Source organism: Gadus macrocephalus, chromosome 20 (assembly GCF_031168955.1).
Source record: "Gadus macrocephalus chromosome 20, ASM3116895v1".
NCBI lineage: Eukaryota > Metazoa > Chordata > Actinopteri > Gadiformes > Gadidae > Gadus > Gadus macrocephalus.
In genome coordinates, this window is record NC_082401.1 from 21,515,154 (window position 1) to 21,538,658 (window position 23,505).

Below are 23,505 nucleotides of genomic sequence, written 5' to 3' on the forward strand. Positions count from 1 at the left end.
ACTGTAATGCAAAACAATAAAAGATAAAGCAATTGCTGAGTTGTGACGGTGTGTAGTTAAACTTGAACGTGACTGCGTACAACTTCAGATGTTTTTTGGTTAAAAAAATAAATCTATTTAAACAAATTAACGACAACCATTCACAATTAGCTCAATAAAGAAGCCTAAATCCCAATTTCAATTAACATGCAATTAATTGTGCAGCCCTAAAATGTATATAAGGAATAAAAAAGCGATGAATAAGGAATAACATATCAAGCGATGTTTTATTACTACATCAATAATGTATCTACACCCCAGCTGCAGAAATGGTTCTTTGTATCTGTATCTCACAAAAATGGAAGGAGTCTGTGTATGTATGTTTGTCCTTCGATTTTCTTGACAACCGTTGATCCGACCGACTACACACTTGGCGGCTGCGTCGCTGAGGACCCAAAGAAGTGCACTGTTGAGTGTCGTGCTGCTTGGATGAATGGTTCTCGACAAGTCTGCAAGCAGCAACACCGAAAGAAATCGGGCCTGTTCCGTAAAGGCACGTTTTTAAAGGGAAACAGGCTCTACCCTCGTAACCATCGAAAAGGTATAGACACTGTCGAAATGTGGTCGATAGTGTTTGAGTGTGGTCGCTAGTGTTTACATGTGGTCGATAGTGTTTAAATGTGATCGACAGTGTTTAAATATGTTCTTTTCCCTCACTCTCCACCTCATCCCTAACTCTCCACCTCAAGCTGGTGTGTAGTGAGCGTTCTGGCACCGATTGGCTGCCGTGCATCACCCAAGTGGGTGCTACATATTGGTGGTGGTTAGTGAGGTCCCCCCTTCACTTTAGGCGTCTTTGAGTGTTATTAATTATTATTATTCTTCATGTTTAACCTCTGTTTCCTTTTATTCCTAGTCTGTTTTACATAGTTTTGAATGATGACTATATGCTCTGTAAGGTGACCTTGGGTGTCTTGAAAGGCGCCTCTAAATTAAATGTATTATTATTATTATTATTACTGTCACTCTTAATTCGGCACCTTAGAAACGCAAATAATGAAGGTGGCTGGTAGGGGACCAGCCACCCCCCCCCCCCCCCCCCCCCCTCCCACCACCACCACCCAGCAGGACTTGCCTGTTTGACCCAGGGTCTGATGTTGTGGGCCAGCCTCAACTCCCTGGCGGCCGAATCGCTGGAGCCCAGGATGTGACCTATCTGTCGGTCCGAGAAGCCGTCCTGCTTGGCCTTCAGCAGCAGCTGCCTCGGCACGGTCACACTGCAGGGAGACAGACGGACACGGTGAAGGGAGACTGATGGACTCGGTGTCGGGAGAAGCTTGTTGGATCTGGTAAGGTTTCAAGACAGAAGCATTGCGGTATCGTAAATAGCGTTTACCGACTGTTTAAGGATGTATAGGTGTATGTGAAGGGTGTGTGTGTGTATACGTGTGTGTGTGTGTGTGTGTATATACGTGTGTGTGTGTGTGTGTGTATATACGTGTGTGTGTGTGTGTGTATATACGTGTGTGTGTGTGTGTATATACGTGTGTGTGTGTGTGTGTGTGTGTGTGTGTGTGTGTGTGTGTGTGTGTGTGTGTGTGTGTGTGTGTGTGTGTGTGTGTGTGTGTGTGTGTGTGTGTGTGTGTGTGTGTGTGTGTGTGTGTGTGTGTGTGTGTGTGTACGCCCGGGTATGTGTCCGTATGTCTGTCCGTCTGTCCGTCTGTCTGTCTGTCTGTCTGTCTGTCTCGGTATATGTGGGTGTTCTGTGTAGGTGTTCCTCCAAGTCAAGTCAACCAGGAGTGTCAGAAGTAAAGCTCCCGGGTCGCGGCTGGCTCACCCCGTCCGACGGACGCGGGCAAACAAGGCCAGCCGGGCGCTCGATACCCGGGCCGGGCGCCCGGGAGCCGTCACGACAGGTGGCCAAGTGCAGCCGTTTAAAACCCCTTTACCGATCGATAAAAGTTTCATGCACATGAGGTGTGGAGGTGCATTTGGAAATATATGGGAGCAACGGGAGAAAAGGAAAGACATCCTTTCCTTCCCCCGCGACGGCGCAGCCGGCTCTCCCTTCCCCCCGTGTGAATTATTTATGACCCGGTACTGTAACGATATTGGAAATGTCAAGTGTGTTTTAACTCCCACCGCAGCCGGTTGAGTTGAGAAATAACAAACCCTTGTGAAACGGCCACGGGGGGGGGGGGGGAGAGAGAGAGAGAGAGAGAGAGAGAGAGAGAGAGAGAGAGAGAGAGAGAGAGAGAGAGAGAGAGAGAGAGAGAGAGAGAGAGAGAGAGAGAGAGAGAGAGAGAGAGAGAGAGAGAGAGAGAGAGAGAGAGAGAGAGAGAGAGAGAGAGAGAGAGAGAGAGAGGACTTCTCTATGTTTGGAATCACAGAAAGAGCTTCAAAGTGCCGACATTTGATCAAGCGCATTTGCTCGTCTTCCTTACAAGAAGCCTTATCGGAAAAGTCTTTTAGTCTCAAATAGGCACGTGCGGCGGCATAGGAGAGAGACACACAAACATTTCCCAATCATATTTTCTCAAATGTATTTGATCAAACGCACACAGAGACGGATGGAGGTAAAGCGCAGAAGTGTTCCCTGTCCGTCTATGGGGTTGGACCTCATATCATCATCATAGCAGCGTTGACCCTTACAAGAACCATAAATACCTCACCTTACATCACCTCAAATCCATTAATGAAAATGGTGGCAGATGATCATTAAGAATAGAAAAACCGTGGCGGTGCACTTTGTCACTGGCTTTCGACTGACTGCCACTTACTATCCAATTCCTTTAAAATTGTGTTCAAAGGAAATCCACACACCCGGTTTGAGCCAGAGCACGCCCACTATCACATCTAAAAAAAGACTGCATTTAAAGGCCATCGAGTGATAGGATGACGGTACGATCCCAACTCCACAAGAGCACAATGTTCAAACATGCACCTGCCTGCCCACACACACACACACACACCCCCCTAGCCCCCCCCCACAAAGACACCAGACGCTACAAGACCACCTGCCCCCCACTCTGCGATCAATCCGATCTAAAAGCCTGTTTCCCACGTCCTGAGTCTGTCCGTCCACTAATCTCCCCGGCTAGCGCGGCGGACCACAGCCACAGCCGGGCGCTTCGGCGGTGGCCAGCGGAACGGACACCGGCCCATTAATCATTGAAAGGACGGAGCTTCTGAGGCTGAGATAGAGTGACCCGTTGAGCCCAGACCGCGGGCCTGGGGGGCATCCACGCTGGCTTTGAGCCTTGTGCAGTGGGGAGAGGCGAGGCGTGGTGGTGGTGCCAGTGGTGGTGGTGGTGGTGGAGGAGCTGGGTGGCGGAGGGGCAAGCTGAGACCAACAAGGTGGGGAGAGGAGAGTAAAAACAAAAAGCAAAAAGATAGAGGAAAAGGGTAAAAAAAAAAAAGGGAGAGGAGGTGAAAGAGGTCTTGAGCGGAGAGGGGGAGACGTAGCCTGAGGACCCTTGGAGTCTCCGGGAGCCAGGTTAGGAATAAAGAGTAGGGGACGGGAGGGAAAATAACCGAGATGGACCGGCAGTATAGAAAGTGCAGACAGCCCTATAAAGATGAAAGATCATAGATAGGCTGGACAAGAGGATGCTCTATCCACCACGGGAATTGTTTAGAGTGTAAACTTTAAACTTTATAGGGCTATAATGTTACACACACACTTTGGAGTCAACACTAAGTGTGATTTTCAGGTCATGATTTCAAGATTGTTTTTAAATTGTCTTAATCATTATAGAATACTATAAATAATGGGAAATATGCATACAGATACACACAAAAGTGTCAGATTGTAAAGTGAGTGAAGGAGAGGGTATTCATGGATTAGCATAGTTTCTAGTGTTCTTGGGAAGTACTTCTAAACAAAGAATTAAAAGTACTTACACGAATGTTGGACTCAAAGGTATACCAAGAAACACGCACACAGACACACAGACACACAGACAAACAGACAAACAGACACACACCTCTTCCACACTCCATCCTCAACTGACACACAAACAGCTTTCTCAATCCAACAGTGACATCTAGTGGGTCAGTTTATGAAAAGACTCAATCTAAATCCTCTCATCCAATACCTTATGTGCTATGGGATAGCATCCATCAGAACAAAACAAATATGCCGCAAAAAGGCTGACTGACTCCTTATGGGCCGTAAGATTAATTGATTATATCAGTGTTTAGTCTGGCATGTTAAAAAAGAACCACTACAGTTCAAAGGAATTACAAAAGCCTTAATATCCGAATGGTATAGGCCAACTCCGTCCTAGCACAACATTGGCAAGAGTAGGATCGTCCAGTTTGGTTCCATGTTTTTTATCAATCTCAGTCCCCTGATATGTTAATGTAAAAAAAACAAAAACATCGATAGTAAAATGTTCTAACAATGGGACTCTTTTTCATGTTGTGCAGTGCAGTGGGTGCCAACAGCACCAGATTGATGCACCTTCCATACGACCCATAAGCCTGGCATGGTATGTGTTCCTTGGTGGTGTGTTACCTGTTGAAGTTGGTCAGGTGCTGCTCCAGCAGTGTGATGCGGTTGAGTTTGTGCAGGAACCACTTATCTATCGCCGTGAGCTCATGGATTCTGTCCACGCTCATACCGCTGTGGAGGGCCTGGAGAGAGAGAGACACAGACTCAAGACCGTGGCTCTCCTCAGAACAGTGAGACAGCAGCTTCCTCTCTGTCTAAGGATTTCATTTTCAGGACCCTTCCGTTATTCTGCACAGTCTAACCGGCAGATTCTGACCCACAAATGACCGGGATAGCCGTTCTGCACACCAAAAGCCTTTCTATTTGCTTCGGCTGGTTCTGGAACAGAGCGATCTGTGTTAAATTTGTGAATAAAGACGTGAACTTGCAGTAGGTGAACTGACAGCCACCTTGAAAGGGGATGGGTGGACGGGGTGGGGGTGGGGGTGGGGGTGGCGTTCTGTGTTTGATGGCCCGGCAATGCGACGAGCATCATTAATCCATAATTCCCCCCCACACGCACACACACACGCGCGCGCGCACACACCGACACGCACAAGCCCACACGCACGCATACACACACACACACACACACACTTCCAAACGATCTCATTCCACATTTAAGGGGACCATCTATCTCCAGAGTCAGGGACGCCTGGCTGCTCGCTATTGGGTCTCTGACAGCGACTCACGGTCGCTGACGACCTTCTCACCGGCAGCAAAAAAAAAAAGAAGGATTCGCCTCACAGCCATTAGTCCTAGTGAGCTGATGGAGATAGTGACGCCCCCCCCCACCAGACAGATGAATGGACAGCCCCGGCTGGAGGTCGGAGAGCGCGCAGCAGCACCTTTGCCAGAGAGAAGACGCGGGTGCTTGAGGGCACGGCCAGCTCCTGCTCGAGGTCCTGGGCAGCGCCCCAGGCCCTGTTGAGGGGCAGCCGCGGCATGAAGCCGTCCACGGACGGGTGGCACATCCTCAGGGCCTTCTGCATGCTCTCCTCAAAGGTGCGGCCCACCGCCATCACCTGGAGGGCCAGCGGCGTCAGGGAGGGGGAGGGGGGGGGGGGGGGATGATGAATGGGGAAGGGCGAGAGAGAGAGAGAGAGAGAGAGAAAGAGAGAGGGCCAGAGACAAACAACAAAAGAGATTTAGGGATTTGTTTGGGGGTTGTGGTTGTGGGGACATTGCGTCAGCACTTAAAGCTGCACTACGTTTTCTCATTGGCGGCCTCTAGTGGCTGGGGTTGAATTTTTTTTGTGGATGGTTTTTATTCGTGATAAGAGTTTCTGTGACAGATATTTTTATAGGGAGTATATAATGTAGATGCAATAGGCAAGTTCCATAGTGCAGGATTCATTTGTCATCTTATTATCTATTTGGAAATGTTAGCAACATAATGTATGTAAGGAAAAGGAAGACACTAAGAAAGTAAGGCCCAATCCCATTTCTACCCCTTACCCCTTCCCCTTACCCCTCCCCATTGTTTTGAAGGGGTAAGGGGAAGAGGGAAGGGGAAGGGGAAGGGGAAAGGGGTAAGGGGAAGGGGAAGGGGAAGGGGAAGGGGGAAGGGGAAGGGGTAAGGGGAAGGGGTAAGGGGAAGGGGAAGGGGAAGGGGAAGGGGAAGGGGAAGGGGAAGGGGAAGGGGAAGGGGAAGGGGAAGGGGAAGGGGAAGGGGAAGGGGAAGGGGTAAGGGGAAGGGGAAGGGGTAAGGGGAAGGGGAAGGGGTAAGGGGTACCCCTCCAAAACAAGGGGGAGAAATGGGATTGGGCCTAAGTACCCCCCCTCCATCCCACCTCTCCGACGCTCTTCATAGCGCTGCCTATTTCCCGGGACATTCCCTGGAAGCGGTCCAGGTCCCAGCGGGGGATCTTGGTGACGATGTAGTCCAGGCTGGGCTCGAAGCACGCCGTGGTTTTGTCAGACACCGCGTTCTTGATCTCCGGCAAGGGGATGCCCAGTGCCAGCTTTGCTGCCACAAATGCCAGCGGGTACCTGGGAGATGGAGTCCGGGGTCCAGGGAAAAATACATACGAGTGAGTTAGCAGTGATACCAGTTCATCCAATTAGGACTATCGCAGATACGTCAAGAGGGACAGGGGTAAATACTAGAGCTGTCAAGCGATTAAAATATTTAATCGTGATTAATCGCATTAATGTCATAGTTAACTCGCGATTAATCGCGATTAATCGCAAATTCTTTTTCTATAAATATCCCTTGATTTCTTGAGTCCCATAATTCTTCTCATTTTAATTCTCTTATCAACATGGTGAAGTGCATCGGCTTGCCTTGTGCAAATGATTTTTTATTGATAACATTGGCATATACTGATCAAAACAGGACGATACAAAAAAAGAGCCTATAGTGCAATTAAACGACTGCTTTGAACAAATGTCATTTGAACATAGCAGTCAGGCTATTGCTTCTTTGTTTTGAGCCAAAGAAAAAAAATAAAAGAAAAAAAATCTTTATTCTTTTTTTAATAAAAGAATTGCGTCAATCGCGCGATACATTTTTTAACGCCGTTAATAACGCGTTTAACTGACAGCTCTAACATATTAAGAGAAATAAGATGTGAATGCCATTTCACTATATCTGTATAGTGACACATTCGACCATTTGGCAGGTACAAATTCAGGGCCGCACACAAAAACAATCGCTTTTGGCCGGCAGAATTTTCCCACTCTGGCAGGAAAAAAACGTTCGAAAATTCAGAGCCAACATTTTGAATGTTGGAGCTTGGCGTCCACCGTCTTACCCGGTGGCTTTTGAGGCGAGGGCGGAACTGCGGGAGAGTCGGGCGTTGACCTCGATGATGCAGTAGTCCAGGGAGAAGGGGTGGAGGGCGTACTGGATGTTGCACTCGCCCACGATGCCGAGGTGGCGCACCACCTTGATGGCGGTCTCGCGGAGCATGTGGTACTCCTCGTTGGAGAGGGTCTGGCTGGGGGCCACCACGATGGAGTCACCTGGCAACGAAGCAACCCATCAATTCTCCCATCGCACACTCTATCGCCAATTCATGGTGATTCATTCGGTTTCTTGACACTGTATATTTCATCCCAATAAATCGTTTGTGATGTGGGTAAGGTGGCTCAGTATTCGAATATCTTATTTAAATTGGATCCCGGCACTTTATTCAATATCACAATAGCTAAACTCACAGGTAATGGTCATTCTTAGCCTGGATATGCATGCATAATGTATGCATGTCATCGCCTACAGTGGCATCCAGCTCTAACGAACAGATGGCGGAATGAATTAAGCAGTAGTGAGACACCAGTGGAATCTTTCCAGTACCGGTGTGTATGCCCAGCGGGTCGAAGTTCTCCATGTTGCAGACGGTGACGCAGTTGTCAGCGATGTCCCTCACCACCTCGTACTCCACCTCCTTCCAGCCCATCAAGGCCTTCTCCACAAGGATCTGTCTACTCATCGCCAGGGCCTTAGACACACACACACACACACACACACACACACACACACACACACACACACACACACACACACACACACACACACACACACACACACACACACACACACACACACACACACACACACACACACACTTCAAATATCTGACCATGACTCGTTCTGAATAAATAATACAATCCTCAAAGACTTCTCAAAGTCTTAATTACTTATGATCCCTTTTTAATATGAATGAATAGCCGTATTTAATTAGCAGGTTCACATTGTGAAATAAGCCCGTCAACAGTCGAGTTCCCTGCAGACTTCGAACAGACCGGCAGACATCCTTCTACCCCGTATGAACCGAGCCTGTCTGCGTGTGTTCATCGATGCCTTTGCTCTGCGCACCTTGCGAGCCGTGTCCTCCAGCTTGGGTCGGTCGCCGCACAGGCCTGAGCCCAGACCTCCCAGGGCGTAGGCCGACCGCAGCATCACAGGGTAGCCGATCGTCTCCGCCGCTTTCAGGGCGTCCACCACCTGGGGGGAGAACGCATTCGCCATGACACCAGGTCTTCTTCATGGACACTCAACACAGTGGTCTTCAAGGACATTTTTCTAGACTGTCTGGGTCTTATGTCTGGTTTGGCTTTCACTTTGGATGTCGCTTGTTCAGTTGCAATGGGTCGGCTAGTTCCTTTTCATAATCAATTAGCTGATCGAATGGCTTGAGCTTGAAGGAGCAGTGACATCCCAGGATCATTTAGTAGAAAAATAAATAGTTGTAGTAGTTTCCACACATTTTTTAAAACAGAAAGAATATGTGACCTGTAACAAAGCACAAGTTGTTACTTTTTTACTGTACATGCTGTAATATAGCTAACGTTCTGCCCCACTCAGTCCTGAGGGTTCTTCTCTGCTGGGGTGGAATGGTGGCTCAAACCTACAAGTGCGCTAACCAAGTAAGGCGGTAAGCCAGGTTAACTGTAGTCCTAGGCAGCATGCCCTTCTGTCTCTTCTTTAACCTACGCTCCCATCTACCTTCACTCATGTCACATCACATAGCCCATCATTTTTTCTGTCAAAAAGGGTTTCCTTTTTACCGACTCCACAGCGAAACTAGGGGCGATCTTCTCGTTGATCTCCGTCAGTTTCTCAGCGAAGAGTTGCCTGTCCTCGGTGGCCATGATGGACTCCACCGGGGTCCCCAGCACCTTGACCCCGTACTGCTGCAGGACCCCACTGTTAAACAGCTCCACGCCTGCGCACACATCACAACACACACAGACGATCCTATATCAGGAGCACGTTTTGGGCGGAAAATGAATACCTGCCACGAGTGAAGGTGGAACGGTTCTGAAACCCAGACCATAACCGTGCTGCAAACGCCCACGGGGCCCCAGCTGCGGTACCGTCCTGCCGTGTCGTGGGGGCGTCAACTCCCATGTTTTTGCTCGTCTCCAGCAAACGTTCATTGCCCACGTCGCTCATTAAAACACTCGCACGACAAAATTGCTGAAAACGGTTCACAAAGTTGCCGTGGGTTGTAACCATGGAAACGGGTTTCCATGGTTACCCCCCCCCCCCCCCCCCCTTTTTTTTAAATCTCCTCACGGTCAAATGATGTTCACACAGGGGGAACATGAGGCAAACAATGGCTTCATTTACCATTTAAGACAATGATTTTATCTGTGTGGAAGTTCATTTAAAAATGTCCTTCATTCTTATTCATCGACAACCAACCACGACGCATAAAGAATAGTTTTAAATCGAATTTCGACCTGAATGATGACAGGAGAATCGTTTCACTTCTAGCCACCAGCTATATACAAAATATATTCCACTACTGGAAAACACAAAAACATTGTCAATCTGCCGATCAGGGTTTAGCGTGCATGCAAACAAACGTAACACTGCTGTTGGAACACAGTGCCGTCTCCTCACCACAGTTGAGGGCGGTCTGACCCCCCATGGAGAGAAGGATTCCATCGGGCCGCTCGGTCTTGATCACTTCCGTGACAAACTGAGGCGTGACGGGCAGGAAGTACACCGAGTCGGCCTGCTTGGAGCCCACTTCGTTGGTCTGCACCGATGCTATGTTTGGGTTCATCAGCACCGTCTTCACGTTCTCCTCCTGAGGCAACCCACACATTATCTATGAATACTTTTATGAAATCCAATTAAAAAATGAGATGAAAAAAGTTACACGATGAGTTAGAAAATAGGTATTATTTATTCAGGGATTCATTCAGCCCTGGATACATTCCGACAATTTAAACAATCATTAAAAAAATTACAATGCAAAGAATTGAATAAAGAATTCACATCAGATAAATCTATTGATATGTTTGGTTACGTTTGACTTTGATCCTATTTCCATATCAAAGGAGAGGACAGGGCAAAGACTTTTACGCCCTTCAAATCTCCTGAGAAGAGTTGTATCATGTTGGGTGCTAAACAAACAGCCATCTGATGACAATGCAGTATGCCACAAAATGCAGCTGATCACATCTGAGGCAATAAATGGCTGGTTTATGTGTCGTCCTGTTTAGTTAATAAATTTAAATGCCAAAGTAGCCGGCAGCATGAATGAGCATACCTAAATGTATTGAAGATGGACCACTTAACGAGCCTCTCTCGAAAGACTGTCCCAATTTTTCCACACAGCACTAAGACGCTTTCAGATTGGTATTATCTTGAAATATTAAGTGTTATGAAGTATGCGTGTACCAGAGAACAGTCATTTGACCTTCTGTTCTGAAAGAGGGGCTGTCTGTTCTCAATAGAATAGGTCCAAAAGTACAATTGTCATCAAAGGGTTGCACAGCTCTTGTTTTTTGTATTTTACTGAATAATAAGTTACATTTTGTTGGAGGCCAGTCTGATTCCGTTTTTTCAATCCCATAAGACAGAGTTGAGGAGTGCACAGAAACTGATAATTGGAATTGATAGTGGTGCTCCGTCTGGCCTGGGGTATAATTAAAAGTGTTTTCAAATGTTTTATACCCCTGGCATAGTCTTAAAAGCCTTGTGAATGTACCATTGACGATATCCAACATAAACCATTTTTGATTTGCTGTATATGTTTTACAAACACACAAGACAGGAGGTTTTTAGCTAGCGACCAAAAAGATAAGCCACGCAGACGTTTCAAGGACGAAATTGATATTCTTCTTCTGCAACAATAGAAAATAGAAATTTTTTAGGTTTCATTAAAAGCAGAATAAATGGGTTTTAGATGTAATAATCGTCATCCCTATGCTAATTTGTTCATTGTTTTGACCCATGTGTTTCTTTATGTAAATTAGCCCTTTGTGTTGGTGCATTGTTCATGATTGTCTGTATCTTCTTCTTCTTTCGTGTAATTTCCTTTGGAACTATCACACAGGGATTGCTAAATTCAGCAGCCAGTTCAGTGTCTCTCCGTCCAGCTGCACCAGGCCTCTACGGCCATGTGGGGCGCCAAAGGTCGGGCACTCGTTGATTATGTGCGAGACCGTCTGGGTAGCCCCACATTGGCAGGTGTCTGAGGGGCTTGATCCGGTCATTTTCTGGAAGTCTGTATCTGTAGCCTGATAGGTCTCTACCCTGTCCATCATTCTTGCCCTTCATGTTAAAATTTTCAATCAGTTCTTTGAAAATGTTACATTTTCAGGTTTTCTTAACTCATTGGCTGCCAATGACGTCTATAGACGTCAATTTAAATACAACCGTTGACTGCCAATGACGTCTATAGACGTCAATTATGTTTTTCAACGGGGCGGGCTGGGGAGCGATCTGGAGCACCTTTCTTTTCCCCTTCTCTCCTCCTTCAGTCCGTCACATGAACATTTAGTTCCAGTAGTTCGTTACTGTAGCTAATATGTGTTGCCAGTAACCTACTGATACAATGTTGCAATTTACAGATCGTGCGTCCAGCAGAGCTCGCACTCCCACTCCCCCTCCCCCTCCCCCTGCTCCCAATCCTGTTGGCAAAGCCAAGAAAGGTAAAAAAAATGTATTCTTCACATCACACCGCAGCAATAAAAAAATAGTGTGTTGATGAGGTAGATGCCACGCCCCATTTCGGCAAGACTATGCCAAGGAACAGATTTCAAATAATATGGAGGTTCCTTCATTTCAACAATAATGCATCACAGGATGCATCCGACAAAATGTACAAAGTTCACCCAGTGTTGGATTACATTGTGGAAAAGTTCAAGGAGATGTATCAACCAGGCCAAAACATTTGCATTGATGAGGGTATGATGCAGTGGCGGGGGCGCCTGTCTTTCAGGGTGTATAACCCACAAAAGCCTGTGAAGTATGGAATCAAATCCTACATACTGTGTGACTCTGCCACAGGGTACTGCTTCAATATGCGTCCTTACGTTGGGGAAGCTAGTACTCTGCCAGAGATAGTGTTCTCTCTCCTTGATCGTCTACCAGGTCATGGTTATACATTGTTCATGGATAACTTCTACAATTCTGTAGCACTGTGTGAACGTTTACTGGGAGTGCAAACCAACGTCTGTGGAACACTGAGGAAACATAGGGGGGAACCTCAGATCATCAGCGAGATGACAAAGACTGACTTGGGGGTGGGGGAAAAAGTTGTGCGGCAGAGACAAGGTTGCTCAGCTCAAGCCAGAGTGTGTTGTTGCGTACAATGCATCCATGAATGGGGTAGACAAGTTGGACCAAAATATTGCCTACTATCCCTTCATCCGAAGATCGCTGAACTGGTCAAAGAAGTTTGTAGCCTATCTCTTCCAACTATGCATGTTTAACACCTATGTCCTCTACCGAGCCAGAAACCCAGGGGAGTGTAAAACCCTCTTGGAGTTCATTCGCAGGGTAGTGAAGTCCTGGACAGTAAAGCGACATGTGGGGGGGTGTGAGGAGGAGGAGGTGGAGGAGGAGGAAGTGGCAGGCGTGGGGGCTGAGGGGTCTGGGGACTTGGAGGAAGGCCGACGCACTCCGAGAGCACCATATAACACTGACCCAGAGAGCAGGCTCGACGGAGGGCTAAGCAAACACAAACTCCGACACCTGATGCCCACCAGCAAGAAGGGGAGACCAGCAAGGAGATGTAGGGTCTGTGCTCGCAGGGGTCTGCGCAGCGAGACAAAAATGTGGTGTCAGTCCTGTCGTGTCCCCTTGCACGCAGGGGAGTGTTTCACAGCTTACCACACTAAGCTGAACTATTTTGTGTAGGGGTGGACACACACACACACACACACACACACACACACACACACACACACACACACACACACACACACACACACACACACACACACACACACACACACACACACACACACACACACACACACACACACACACACACACACACACACTTCGATATAGCTGCGACATACAGAAATACATACCTGGAAAGAATTGTACAACTGACATTTTGTATATATTGTATATATATTGGTTATATATTTGCAAATAAATTATTATTGTCCTGTCAAAATACCTGTCTCAATGTTGTTTTTGCTGTTTTATGGAGGGAAACCACTTTTCAGGTGTTGAAGGGGTCACTATGGTTGCCATGGCGCCGACGCGAGTAGGATGCTTATCCAGTAGCTCCGTGCGTGTTGCGTTGTTTTTAGTAATTTAAGTAATTTAAGTGTGTTTTTGTAAACTTTTAACTCTTTTATAAACTATTTATATGTGTAGATCTATATATATATATATTATATGGATAGGGAGAAACTGCTTTCACACCAAACAATGGGACGTAACGTTTTTTTCCGTCGGTAGTGTCACCGCCGTTTGTCTGGCGCTGGAACAGCAGATGATACGAAGGATGGACGGAGAGTCAGTCAACCTATTGGAACCCAATACGGGGATGGCAATTTATACCCTTTATGGGGATCCGCAATTTAAATACAAGGATAGATCGTAATAATATAATCAGCACAAATCTATATCTATATATATATATAGTGATATATATCAAATTGTGTGAGTGTTTAAATATGGTCGCTAGTGTTTACATGTGGTCGATAGTGTTTAAATGTGGGCGATAGGGTTTAAATGTGGTCGATAGTGTTTGAATGTGGTCGATAGCGTGTAAATATGGTTGATAGTGTTTAAATATGGTCGATAGTGTTTAAATGTGGTCGATAGGGTTTAAATGTGGTCGAGAGGGGTTTACATGTTTAAATGTGGTTGATAGGGTTTACATGTTTAAATGTGGTCGATAGTGTTCAAATATGGTCGCTAGTGTTTACATGTGGTCGATAGTGTTTAAATGTGGTCGATAGTGTGTAAATGTGGGCGAGAATGTTTAAATGTGGTCGATAGTGTTTAAATGTGGTCGATAGTGTTTAAATGTGGTCGATAGTGTTTAATTGTGGTCGATAGTGTTTAATTGTGGTTGATAGGGTTTACATGTTTAAATGTGGTCGATAGTGTTTATATATGGTCGATAGGGTTTACATGCCTCTCCTGGAACCGTCACCTTATCGTGGTGGAGAGGTTTGCGTGTCCCTGTGAACCTGAGAGCTGTGTTGTCTGGAGCCTTGTGCTCCTGGTAGGGTCTCTCATGGCAGAGTGGTCTCAGGTGAGGGGCCAGACTAAGAATGGTTCACAAAACTCCAATGAAGAACGAAAAAAGAGGAGATGTGACCCGGCCCGGAGGAAGCCCGGGGCCCCCGTCTGGAGCCAGGCCCAGACGGAGGGCTCGATGGCGAGCGCCTGGTGGCCGGGTTTGCCACGGAGCCCGGTCGGGCACAGCCCGAACAAACTACGTGGCACCCCCCCTCTCTTCATCCCATGGGCCCACCACCTGTGGGAAGACCCGTTGGGGTCGGGTGCGCAGCCACATGGGTGGCAGCGAAGGTCAGGGGTCTCGACGGACCAGACCCGGGCGGCAGAAGCTGGCTCTGGGGACGTGGAACGTCACCTCGCTGTGGGGAAAGGAACCGGAGCTTGTGAGGGAGGTGGAGCGCTATCAGTTAGATCTGGTGGGGCTTACCTCCACGCACAGTCTCAGCTCTGGTACCGTACTCCTGGATAAGGGTTGGACTCTATTCTTCTCCGGAGTTGCCAAGGGCGTGAGGCGCCGGGCGGGTGTGGGGATACTCATAAATCCCCGGCTGAGCGCCGCGGTGTTGGAGTTTACCCCGGTAGACGAGAGGGTCGCCTCCCTGCGCCTGAGGGTTGTAGGGGGGAAAACTCTGACTGTTGTTTGTGTGTATGCACCAAACAGCAGCTCAGAGTACTCGGCCTTCTTGGAGACCCTGAATGGAGTCCTGTATGGGGCTCCAGTAGGGGACTCCGTAGTTCTGCTGGGAGACTTCAACGCCCACGTGGGCAACGATGGAGACACCTGGAGAGGCGTGGTGGGGAGGAACGGCCTCCCTGATCTAAACCCGAGCGGTCGTTTGTTATTGGACTTCTGTGCTAGTCATGGATTATCCATAACAAACACCATGTTCGAACATAAGGGTGCTCATAAGTGTACCTGGTACCAGAGTACCCTAGGCCGAAGATCGATGATCGATTTCGTGATCGTGTCATCTGATCTGAGGCCGCATGTTTTGGACACTCGGGTAAAGAGAGGGGCGGAACTGTCAACCGACCACCATCTGGTTGTGAGTTGGATCAGGGAATGGGGGAAATTTCCGGATAGACCTGGTAAGCCCAAACGAGTAGTGCGGGTGAACTGGGAACGTCTGGAGGAGGCCCCCGTCCTAGGTATCTTCAACTCACACCTCCGGCGGAGCTTTTCTGGCATTCCTGTGGAGGTTGGGGGCATTGAGCCGGAGTGGGCGGTGTTCAAAGCCTCCATTGCTGAAGCTGCGGTGGCTAGCTGTGGCCTCAGGGTCTTAGGCTCCTCAAGGGGCGGTAACCCTCGGACACCGTGGTGGACTACGGTGGTCAGGGAAGCCGTCCGACTGAAGAAGGAGGCCTTCCGGGATATGATATCCTGGAGGACTCCTGACTCGGTTGCAGGGTACCGACAGGCTCGAAGGGCTGCAGCGGCTGCCGTGTCGGAGGCTAAGCAGCGGGTGTGGGAGAAGTTCGGAGAGGCCATGGAGAAGGACTTTCGGTCGGCACCAAAGTGTTTCTGGAAGACTATCCGGCACCTCAGGAGGGGGAAACGGGGAACCATCCAAGCTGTGTACAGTAAGGATGGGACTGTGTTGACCTCAACTGAGGAGGTCGTCGGACGTTGGAAGGAACACTTTGAGGAACTCCTGAATCCGAATAACACGCCCTCTATGTTGGAGGCAGAGCTCGAGGTTGATGGTGTTTCGTCGTCAATTTCCCTGGTGGAGGTCACTGAGGTAGTCAAACATCTCCGCAGTGGCAAAGCCCAGGGGATTGATGAGATCCAGCCAGAAATGCTAAAGGCTCTGGGTGTTGAGGGGCTGTCATGGTTGACACGCCTATTCAACATCGCGTGGGAGTCGGGTACAGTGCCAAAGGAGTGGCAAACCGGGGTGGTGGTTCCCCTGTTCAAAAAGGGGGACCAGAGAGTGTGTGCCAATTACCGGGGTATCACACTTCTCAGCCTCCCTGGTAAAGTCTACTCCAAGGTGCTGGAAAGGAGGGTTCGGCCGATCGTCGAACCTCAGATTGAAGAGGAACAATGCGTTTTTCGCCCCGGACGTGGAACTACGGACCAGCTCTTCACTCTCGCAAGGATCCTGGAGGGGGCCTGGGAGTATGCCCATCCGGTCTACATGTGTTTTGTGGATCTGGAGAAGGCGTATGACCGGGTCCCCCGGGAGAAACTGTGGGAGGTGCTGCGGGAGTATGGGGTAAGGGGGTCTATCCTCAGGGCCATCCAATCTTTGTACTCCCAAAGCGAGAGCTGTGTTCGTGTTCTCGGCAGCCAGTCAGTTTCGTTCTCAGTGGGTGCTGGTCTCCGCCAGGGCTGCGCCTTGTCACCAATCCTGTTTGTGATATACATGGACAGGATATCGAGGCGTAGTCATGGTGGGGAGGGGTTGCAGTTCGGTGGTCTGAGGATCTCGTCACTGCTTTTTGCAGATGATGTGGTCCTCATTGGATCATCGGCCTGTGACCTTCAGCACTCACTTGATCGGCTGGCGGCCGAGTGTGAATCGGCTGGGATGAGGATCAGCACCGCTAAATCTGAGGCCATGACTCTTAGCAGGAAACCGGTGGATTGCTTACTCCGGGTAGGAAATGAGTCCTTAGCCCAAGTGAAGGAGTTCAAGTACCTCGGGGTCTTGTTCGCGAGTGAGGGTACTATGGAGCGTGAGATTGGCCGGAGAATCGGAGCAGCGGGGGCGGTATTGCGTTCGCTTTACCGCACCGTTGTAACGAAAAGAGAGCTGAGCCGCAAGGCAAAGCTCTCGATCTACCGGTCGATCTTCGTTCCTATCCTCACCTATGGTCATGAGGGCTGGGTGATGACCGAAAGGACGAGATCGCGGGTACAAGCGGCCGAGATGAGTTTTCTCAGAAGGGTGGCTGGCGTCTCCCTTAGGGATAGGGTGAGAAGCTCAGCCATCCGTGAGGAACTCGGATTAGAGCCGCTGCTCCTTTACTTAGAAAGGAGTCAGCTGAGGTGGTTCGGGCATCTGGTAAGGATGCCCACTGGGCGCCTTCCTTGGGAGGTGTTTCAGGCACGTCCAGTGGGGAGGAGACCTCGGGGAAGACCCAGGACTAGGTGGAGAGATTATATCTCAACACTGGCCTGGGAACGCCTCGGGATCCCCCCGTCAGAGCTGGTCAATGTGGCTCGGGAAAGGGAAGTCTGGGGCCCCCTGCTTGAGCTGCTCCCCCCGCGACCCGACCCCGGATAAGCGGATGACGATGAGGATGACGATGAGGGTTTACATGTGGTCGATAGGGTTTACATGTGGTCCATAGTGTTTAAATGTGGTCGATAGTGTGTAAATGTGGGCGAGAATGTTTAAATGTGGTCGATAGTGTTTAAATGTGGTCGATAGTGTTTAAATGTGGTCGATAGTGTTTAATTGTGGTCGATAGTGTTTAATTGTGGTTGATAGGGTTTACATGTTTAAATGTGGTCGATAGTGTTTATATATGGTCGATAGGGTTTACATGTGGTCGATAGGGTTTACATGTGGTCGATAGGGTTTACATGTGGTCGATAGGGTTTACATGTGGTCGATAGGGTTTACATGTGGTCCATAGGGTTTAAAGGTCCCATGACATGCTATTTTATGTATTCTTTAATATAGGTATTAGTGGGCAACTAACACAGTATTCAAAGACGTTCCCTAAATTCAGCCGTGGTGCAGAGTTACAGCCACTCCGAGCCAGTCGCACATTGAGCTTCCCCCAAATGCGCTGTTTCGGTGGGCGTGTCAAGGAGGAGGGTGGGGATGTGGCCCTGAGCAGCTTGCAGCCACCATGCGCTCTGTTTACAGTGGATGTATCGCAATGGCGAGGCGCACACCCTTTAGCCGTGTTCTGTAAATATTCTAGAACACACGGGAGTCCTGGAGCTCTATATCTAAATATTATCATATAGCCTACACAGATATCTATATCATATAATATATATTATCACGGCCAAAAGCTGTGTGAGCCGATATTATGAATCTCAAACGACCGCGTTGGGTTCTCCGACGTTCCTGGTTCTTCAACGTCCACATCAATGTGAATACACACACTGTAACGCAAGTGTTTCTTGTTGGTTCTTTGACTTGTCTTGTATTTCCACAACGAGACTGTCGTGGGGGTTATCTGAGCCATGGTTGAGAAGGAATTGGGGGAAAGGAACTTCGGTTTGACTCGCTGAAGTACATGAACTGCGACATGCCGCCGGTTGCCGCGAGGCACCATCTCCCGGCAGCGGGCAGCCGGCCGCAGGCAGCGCGCGGTTCAGTCGACTTCAGGTTGATGTGAAAGTGGAAGAACCAGAGACGTTGCAGAACCCGACAAAGTCGTTTGTGATTCATAATATCGTCTGGAGGCGCACACAATATGTTATATGATATAGATATCTATGTATTATATGATATTATTTAGATATAGAGCTCCAGGACTGTAACGCAAGTGTTGTACACTTCCTTGTTATTTGGATAACCGTTCTGCTGTTGGTGTGATGGCGCATCACGTCGGACTCTCGTCTCTGGTATTTCTACAACGAGACTCGTATTGGGGGTTATCTCAGCCATGGTTGAGAATGAATTGGGGGGAAGGAACTTTGGCTTTGACTCCCTCAAGAACATGAACCACGACATGGAGGAGAAAGGGATTGTTGGCGGCGAATGTCTCCCGCTTGAGCCCCGCTGAGGGACCACCGCCGGAGGCGGAGGTGCATAAGCGCTGCCCGGCAAAGATCCCTTTCTCCTCCTTGTCGTGGTTCATGGTCTTGAGGGAGTCAAAGGCAAAGTTCCTTCCCCCCAATTCATTCTCAACCTTGGCTGAGATAACCCCCAATACGAGTCTCGTTGTAGAAATACCAGAGACGAGAGTCCGACGTGATGCGCCATCACACCAACAGCAGAACGGTTATCCAAATAACAAGGAAGTGTACAACACTTGCGTTACAGTCCTGGAGCTCTATATCTAAATAATATCATATAATACATAGATATCTATATCATATAACATATTGTGTGCGCCTCCAGACGATATTATGAATCACAAACGACTTTGTCGGGTTCTGCGACGTCTCTGGTTCTTCCACTTTCACATCAACCTGAAGTCGACTGAACCGCGCGCTGCCTGCTGCCGGCTGCCCGCTGCCGGGCGATGGTGCCTCGCGGCAACCGGCGGCATGTCGCAGTTCATGTACTTCAGCGAGTCAAACCAAAGTTCCTTTCCCCCAATTCCTTCTCAACCATGGCTCAGATAACCCCCACGACAGTCTCGTTGTGGAAATACAAGACACGTCAAAGAACCGACAAGAAACACTTGCGTTACAGTGTGTGTATTCACACACACACACACACACACATGTGGCGCTCGCACGGTCGAGTCTCATTGGCGGGCCAACGTCTCTGGGCGGGCCAGGCAGAGTAAGGGGAGGAGCTGAGATTCCTCATGACGTCATGAGCACAGATTTCCAAATCAGCGCGCTTGAGCCTCCGTTTTTTCAAAGGCGAACAGCTAGTGCTCGTTTTACACCAAACGCAAGTTTTAGCCACTGGGGGACCATAGGCAGGCTAGGGGAACTCATATTTATGTTAGAAAACCTCATAAATTGAGATTTTCATGTCATGGGACCTTTAAATGTGGTCCATAGTGTTTAAATATGGTCGATAGGGTTTAAATGTGGTCGATAGGGTTTAAATGTGGTCGATAGGGTTTAAATGTGGTCGATAGGGTTTAAATGTGGTCGATAGGGTTTAAATGTGGTCGATAGGGTTTAAATGTGGTCGATAGGGTTTAAATGTGGTCGATAGGGTTTAAATGTGGTCGATAGGGTTTAAATGTGGTCGATAGGGTTTAAATGTGGTCGATAGGGTTTAAATGTGGTCGATAGTGTTTAAATGTGGTCGATAGTGTTTAAATGTGGTCGAGAGGGTTTAAATGTGGTCGAGAGGGGTTTACATGTTTAAATGTGGTTGATAGGGTTTACATGTTTAAATGTGGTCGATAGTGTTTAAATATGGTCGCTAGTGTTTACATGTGGTCGATAGTGTTTAAATGTGGTCGATAGTGTGTAAATGTGGGCGAGAGTGTTTAAATGTGGTCGATAGTGTTTAAATGTGGTCGATAGTGTTTAATTGTGGTCGATAGTGTTTAATTGTGGTTGATAGGGTTTCCATGTTTAAATGTGGTCGATAGTGTTTATATATGGTCGATAGGGTTTACATGTGGTCGATAGGGTTTACATGTGGTCCATAGTGTTTAAATGTGGGCGATAGTGTTTAAATGTGGGCGATAGTGTTTAAATGTGGGCGATAGTGTTTAAATGTGGGCGATAGGGTTTACGTGTGGTCCATAGTGTTTAAATGTGGGTGATAGTGTTTAAATGTGGTCGATAGGGTTTACGTGTGGTCCATAGTGTTTAAATGTGGGTGATAGTGTTTAAATGTGGGTGATAGTGTTTACATGTGGTCGATAGGGTTTACATGTGGTCCATAGTGTTTAAATATGGTCGATAGTGTTTAAATGTGGTCGATAGTGTTTATATGTGTTCGATATTGTTTAAATGTGATCGACAGTGTTTAAATATGGTCGATAGTGTTTAAATATGTTATTTTCTCTCACTCTCCACCTCATCCCTAACTCTCCACCTCAAGCTGGTGTGTAGTGAGCGTTCTGGCACCGATTGGCTGCCGTGCATCACCCAAGTGGGTGCTACATATTGGTGGTGGTTAGTGAGGTCCCCCCTTCACTTTAGGCGTCTTTGAGTGTTATTAATTATTATTATTATTCATGTTTAACCTCTGTTTTCCTTTTATTCCTAGTCTGTTTTACATAGTTTTGAATGATGACTATATGCTCTGTAAGGTGACCTTGGGTGTCTTGAAAGGCGCCTCTAAATTAAATGTATTATTATTATTATTACTAAAGCAAAAAGCTTGTTTTCTCCATTTCTGGTCAAAAACAGGTGTTTTTGGTGAAACCAACGTATGTTCTACTGCCGATTACTAAAGAACGGAAAAAGGTAGAAACAAACGGTTTGTTCCTGATGAAAGAAGAGAGTCTACTCTGTCTTTTGGTGGTTTCAGTGTTTTACATAGTCATAGAACTCACTGTTCCGTGGGTCTTTGGAAATCAGTCAAAATGCTGTAAAACGCTTGGCAGTATGGGGCTCTCTGCACTGAAAATGGCTGGCAGCCAATGAGTTAAAAAATACCCCAGGTGACCTCTGGGTAAACTACGTTTGTACTTAACCTATATATTACGTTTTGCAAAACAAATATATGTCCTTCTTTTCTATTTGTTAGGGAAAACAGTTGCAGTTGAAGCTGTACTTTGTAGGTTAGCAGGCAGGTGGGTTGGGGGGGTTACCTGGATGGATTGACTCGTGGATGGGCCCATCATATTCTATAAACATTCTAGTTCAGACGTGTTTTAATGGAGTTAATAGCCGCGGTAGTAAAATGTGTGCAAATTAGTGCAGGTTTAAGATAGCAGTATATTTAATATATAAAAGGTGCACATCTCACCTTCAATGCTTTAATGGCCTGGGACCCAGAGTAGTCAAACTCTCCTGCCTGGCCAATGGACAGCCCCCCGGAGCCCAGCACTAGGACCTTGGACACCTAGAGAAATGTAACCATGCATCACACACAGACCCTCAAACAAATAGCTACACATGTATGGAGCCAGTTTCCTGCCATAATTCAAACCTAAAAAAAAAAGTTTCAAAGGCTTGTAAGTCTGGGTTTGAAAACTCAACACCTTGTAAAAAAGGTTTTGCAACACTGAAACAAAGAGATTATAACCTGAAAAAAATTCAAACAAAAATTCAAACATCTGTAAACATGATTTTGTGTTCTATTTTATCTTCTTCATCATTTTCACCAACACATTTTCAAAATTCAAACAATTTCACCAGCGCATTTGCAGAGTTTCAAATCTGGCACTGTTCTAACAGTGTATTTCATTGTTTCCCGGTTTTGAAACCTTGTAAATGGGATTCTGCAAACAGGTTCATACATTGAGAAATAAGTTTTGAAAGATTGTATATTTAGTTTTAAAAACTTGTAAAGGTGTACGTTTACACCATTGCAACGTATTTTTTCAGAACTAACTTTTCAGCACTGACTTTTCAGAGATTTGACCACACAGGCGCAAGCTTTGAGTCACGTGAATATTGGCAGTGTTCTGTCGCGCATATGTTTTCAAACCCAGACTTACAAGCCTTTGAAACTTTTTTTTTCAGGTTTGAATTATGGCAGGAACCTGGCTCCATACATATGGTGCAGTTTGAGTCTTAAGCCCAAAGCACATGGCTACATACACCTCTGCTACATTTGGGCTACGTGTGCTTTGTTCTTTTAAAGATAATATGATCACACTACAAGTAGAAACAGGAATTTTCTAAAATCAGTACTTTTGACCTTGACCATTGTACTAAAAATCAAACCTCAGGTATGTCAGCTATGACTGGTTGGATCAAATAAGTAAAAGCAATAGTGGTGGCCTTTTAGGGGTGTGAATGGATTGGTATCTCAGGATAAGATTCCATTTCGATTCCTGGAGTCACCATTCAATTAAAAATGTAATCGTGATAAAAAAATTATATATTTTTTATATTTATCAGTTGATTTAAAAAATGTAAACACACAAAAGCAATCGTAAAACAAAATAAAAAAAAATGGAAAATAAAGGAAATTGATCTGTGGAAGCTGTGAAGCGATTAAGAATCGTAGAATGTAAGACATTGAGATTCTTAGGTGAATTGATTTTTCTTTCACCACTAAAACCTTTGGTACGGTCCCTGTTCTACTATTTTTGTGTTTCGAAGTAGATTATAATGAGTGCCTTTACCAACCTTTGTCCTAGGAGGGATGATAGGCCTTTTGGGCATGACTGACACAATGTTGCCGTCCTTGCCCTTTTTGATCAGCGATATGAAGGCGTCGAAGAGAAACTGCAGACACAAAAAAGAGACAACAATCCAACCCGCCACTATTCAGTTAGAATGCTAATCAGCTCATAATATTCCATTGTATTTGTTTGACCCTGAAACAATATTTACAGAATGGTATTC

The 23,505-nt window shown here is 47.0% G+C and overlaps 1 protein-coding gene and 1 long non-coding RNA gene across 2 annotated transcripts in view; one reads left to right on the forward strand and one right to left on the reverse strand.

The window, feature by feature from the left end:
- cps1 (carbamoyl-phosphate synthase 1, mitochondrial) overlaps nt 1-23,505 on the reverse strand; it is a 54,095-nt gene that overhangs the window by 24,903 nt on the left and 5,687 nt on the right. The window contains exons 12-22 of the mRNA XM_060040067.1: nt 23,287-23,385; nt 21,956-22,051; nt 9,828-10,017; nt 8,987-9,144; nt 8,295-8,423; nt 7,773-7,917; nt 7,231-7,441; nt 6,268-6,466; nt 5,323-5,499; nt 4,499-4,617; nt 1,115-1,256 (exon numbers count right to left, since the gene is read on the reverse strand). Coding sequence (XP_059896050.1) covers nt 1,115-1,256; nt 4,499-4,617; nt 5,323-5,499; nt 6,268-6,466; nt 7,231-7,441; nt 7,773-7,917; nt 8,295-8,423; nt 8,987-9,144; nt 9,828-10,017; nt 21,956-22,051; nt 23,287-23,385 — 1,665 coding nt within the window. The remainder of the gene's footprint in view (nt 1-1,114; nt 1,257-4,498; nt 4,618-5,322; nt 5,500-6,267; nt 6,467-7,230; nt 7,442-7,772; nt 7,918-8,294; nt 8,424-8,986; nt 9,145-9,827; nt 10,018-21,955; nt 22,052-23,286; nt 23,386-23,505) is intronic.
- LOC132448625 (uncharacterized) lies at nt 6,576-6,908 on the forward strand. The gene is made up of 2 exons (XR_009523396.1): nt 6,576-6,635; nt 6,748-6,908. It is a non-coding gene; the product is annotated as an uncharacterized LOC132448625 (long non-coding RNA).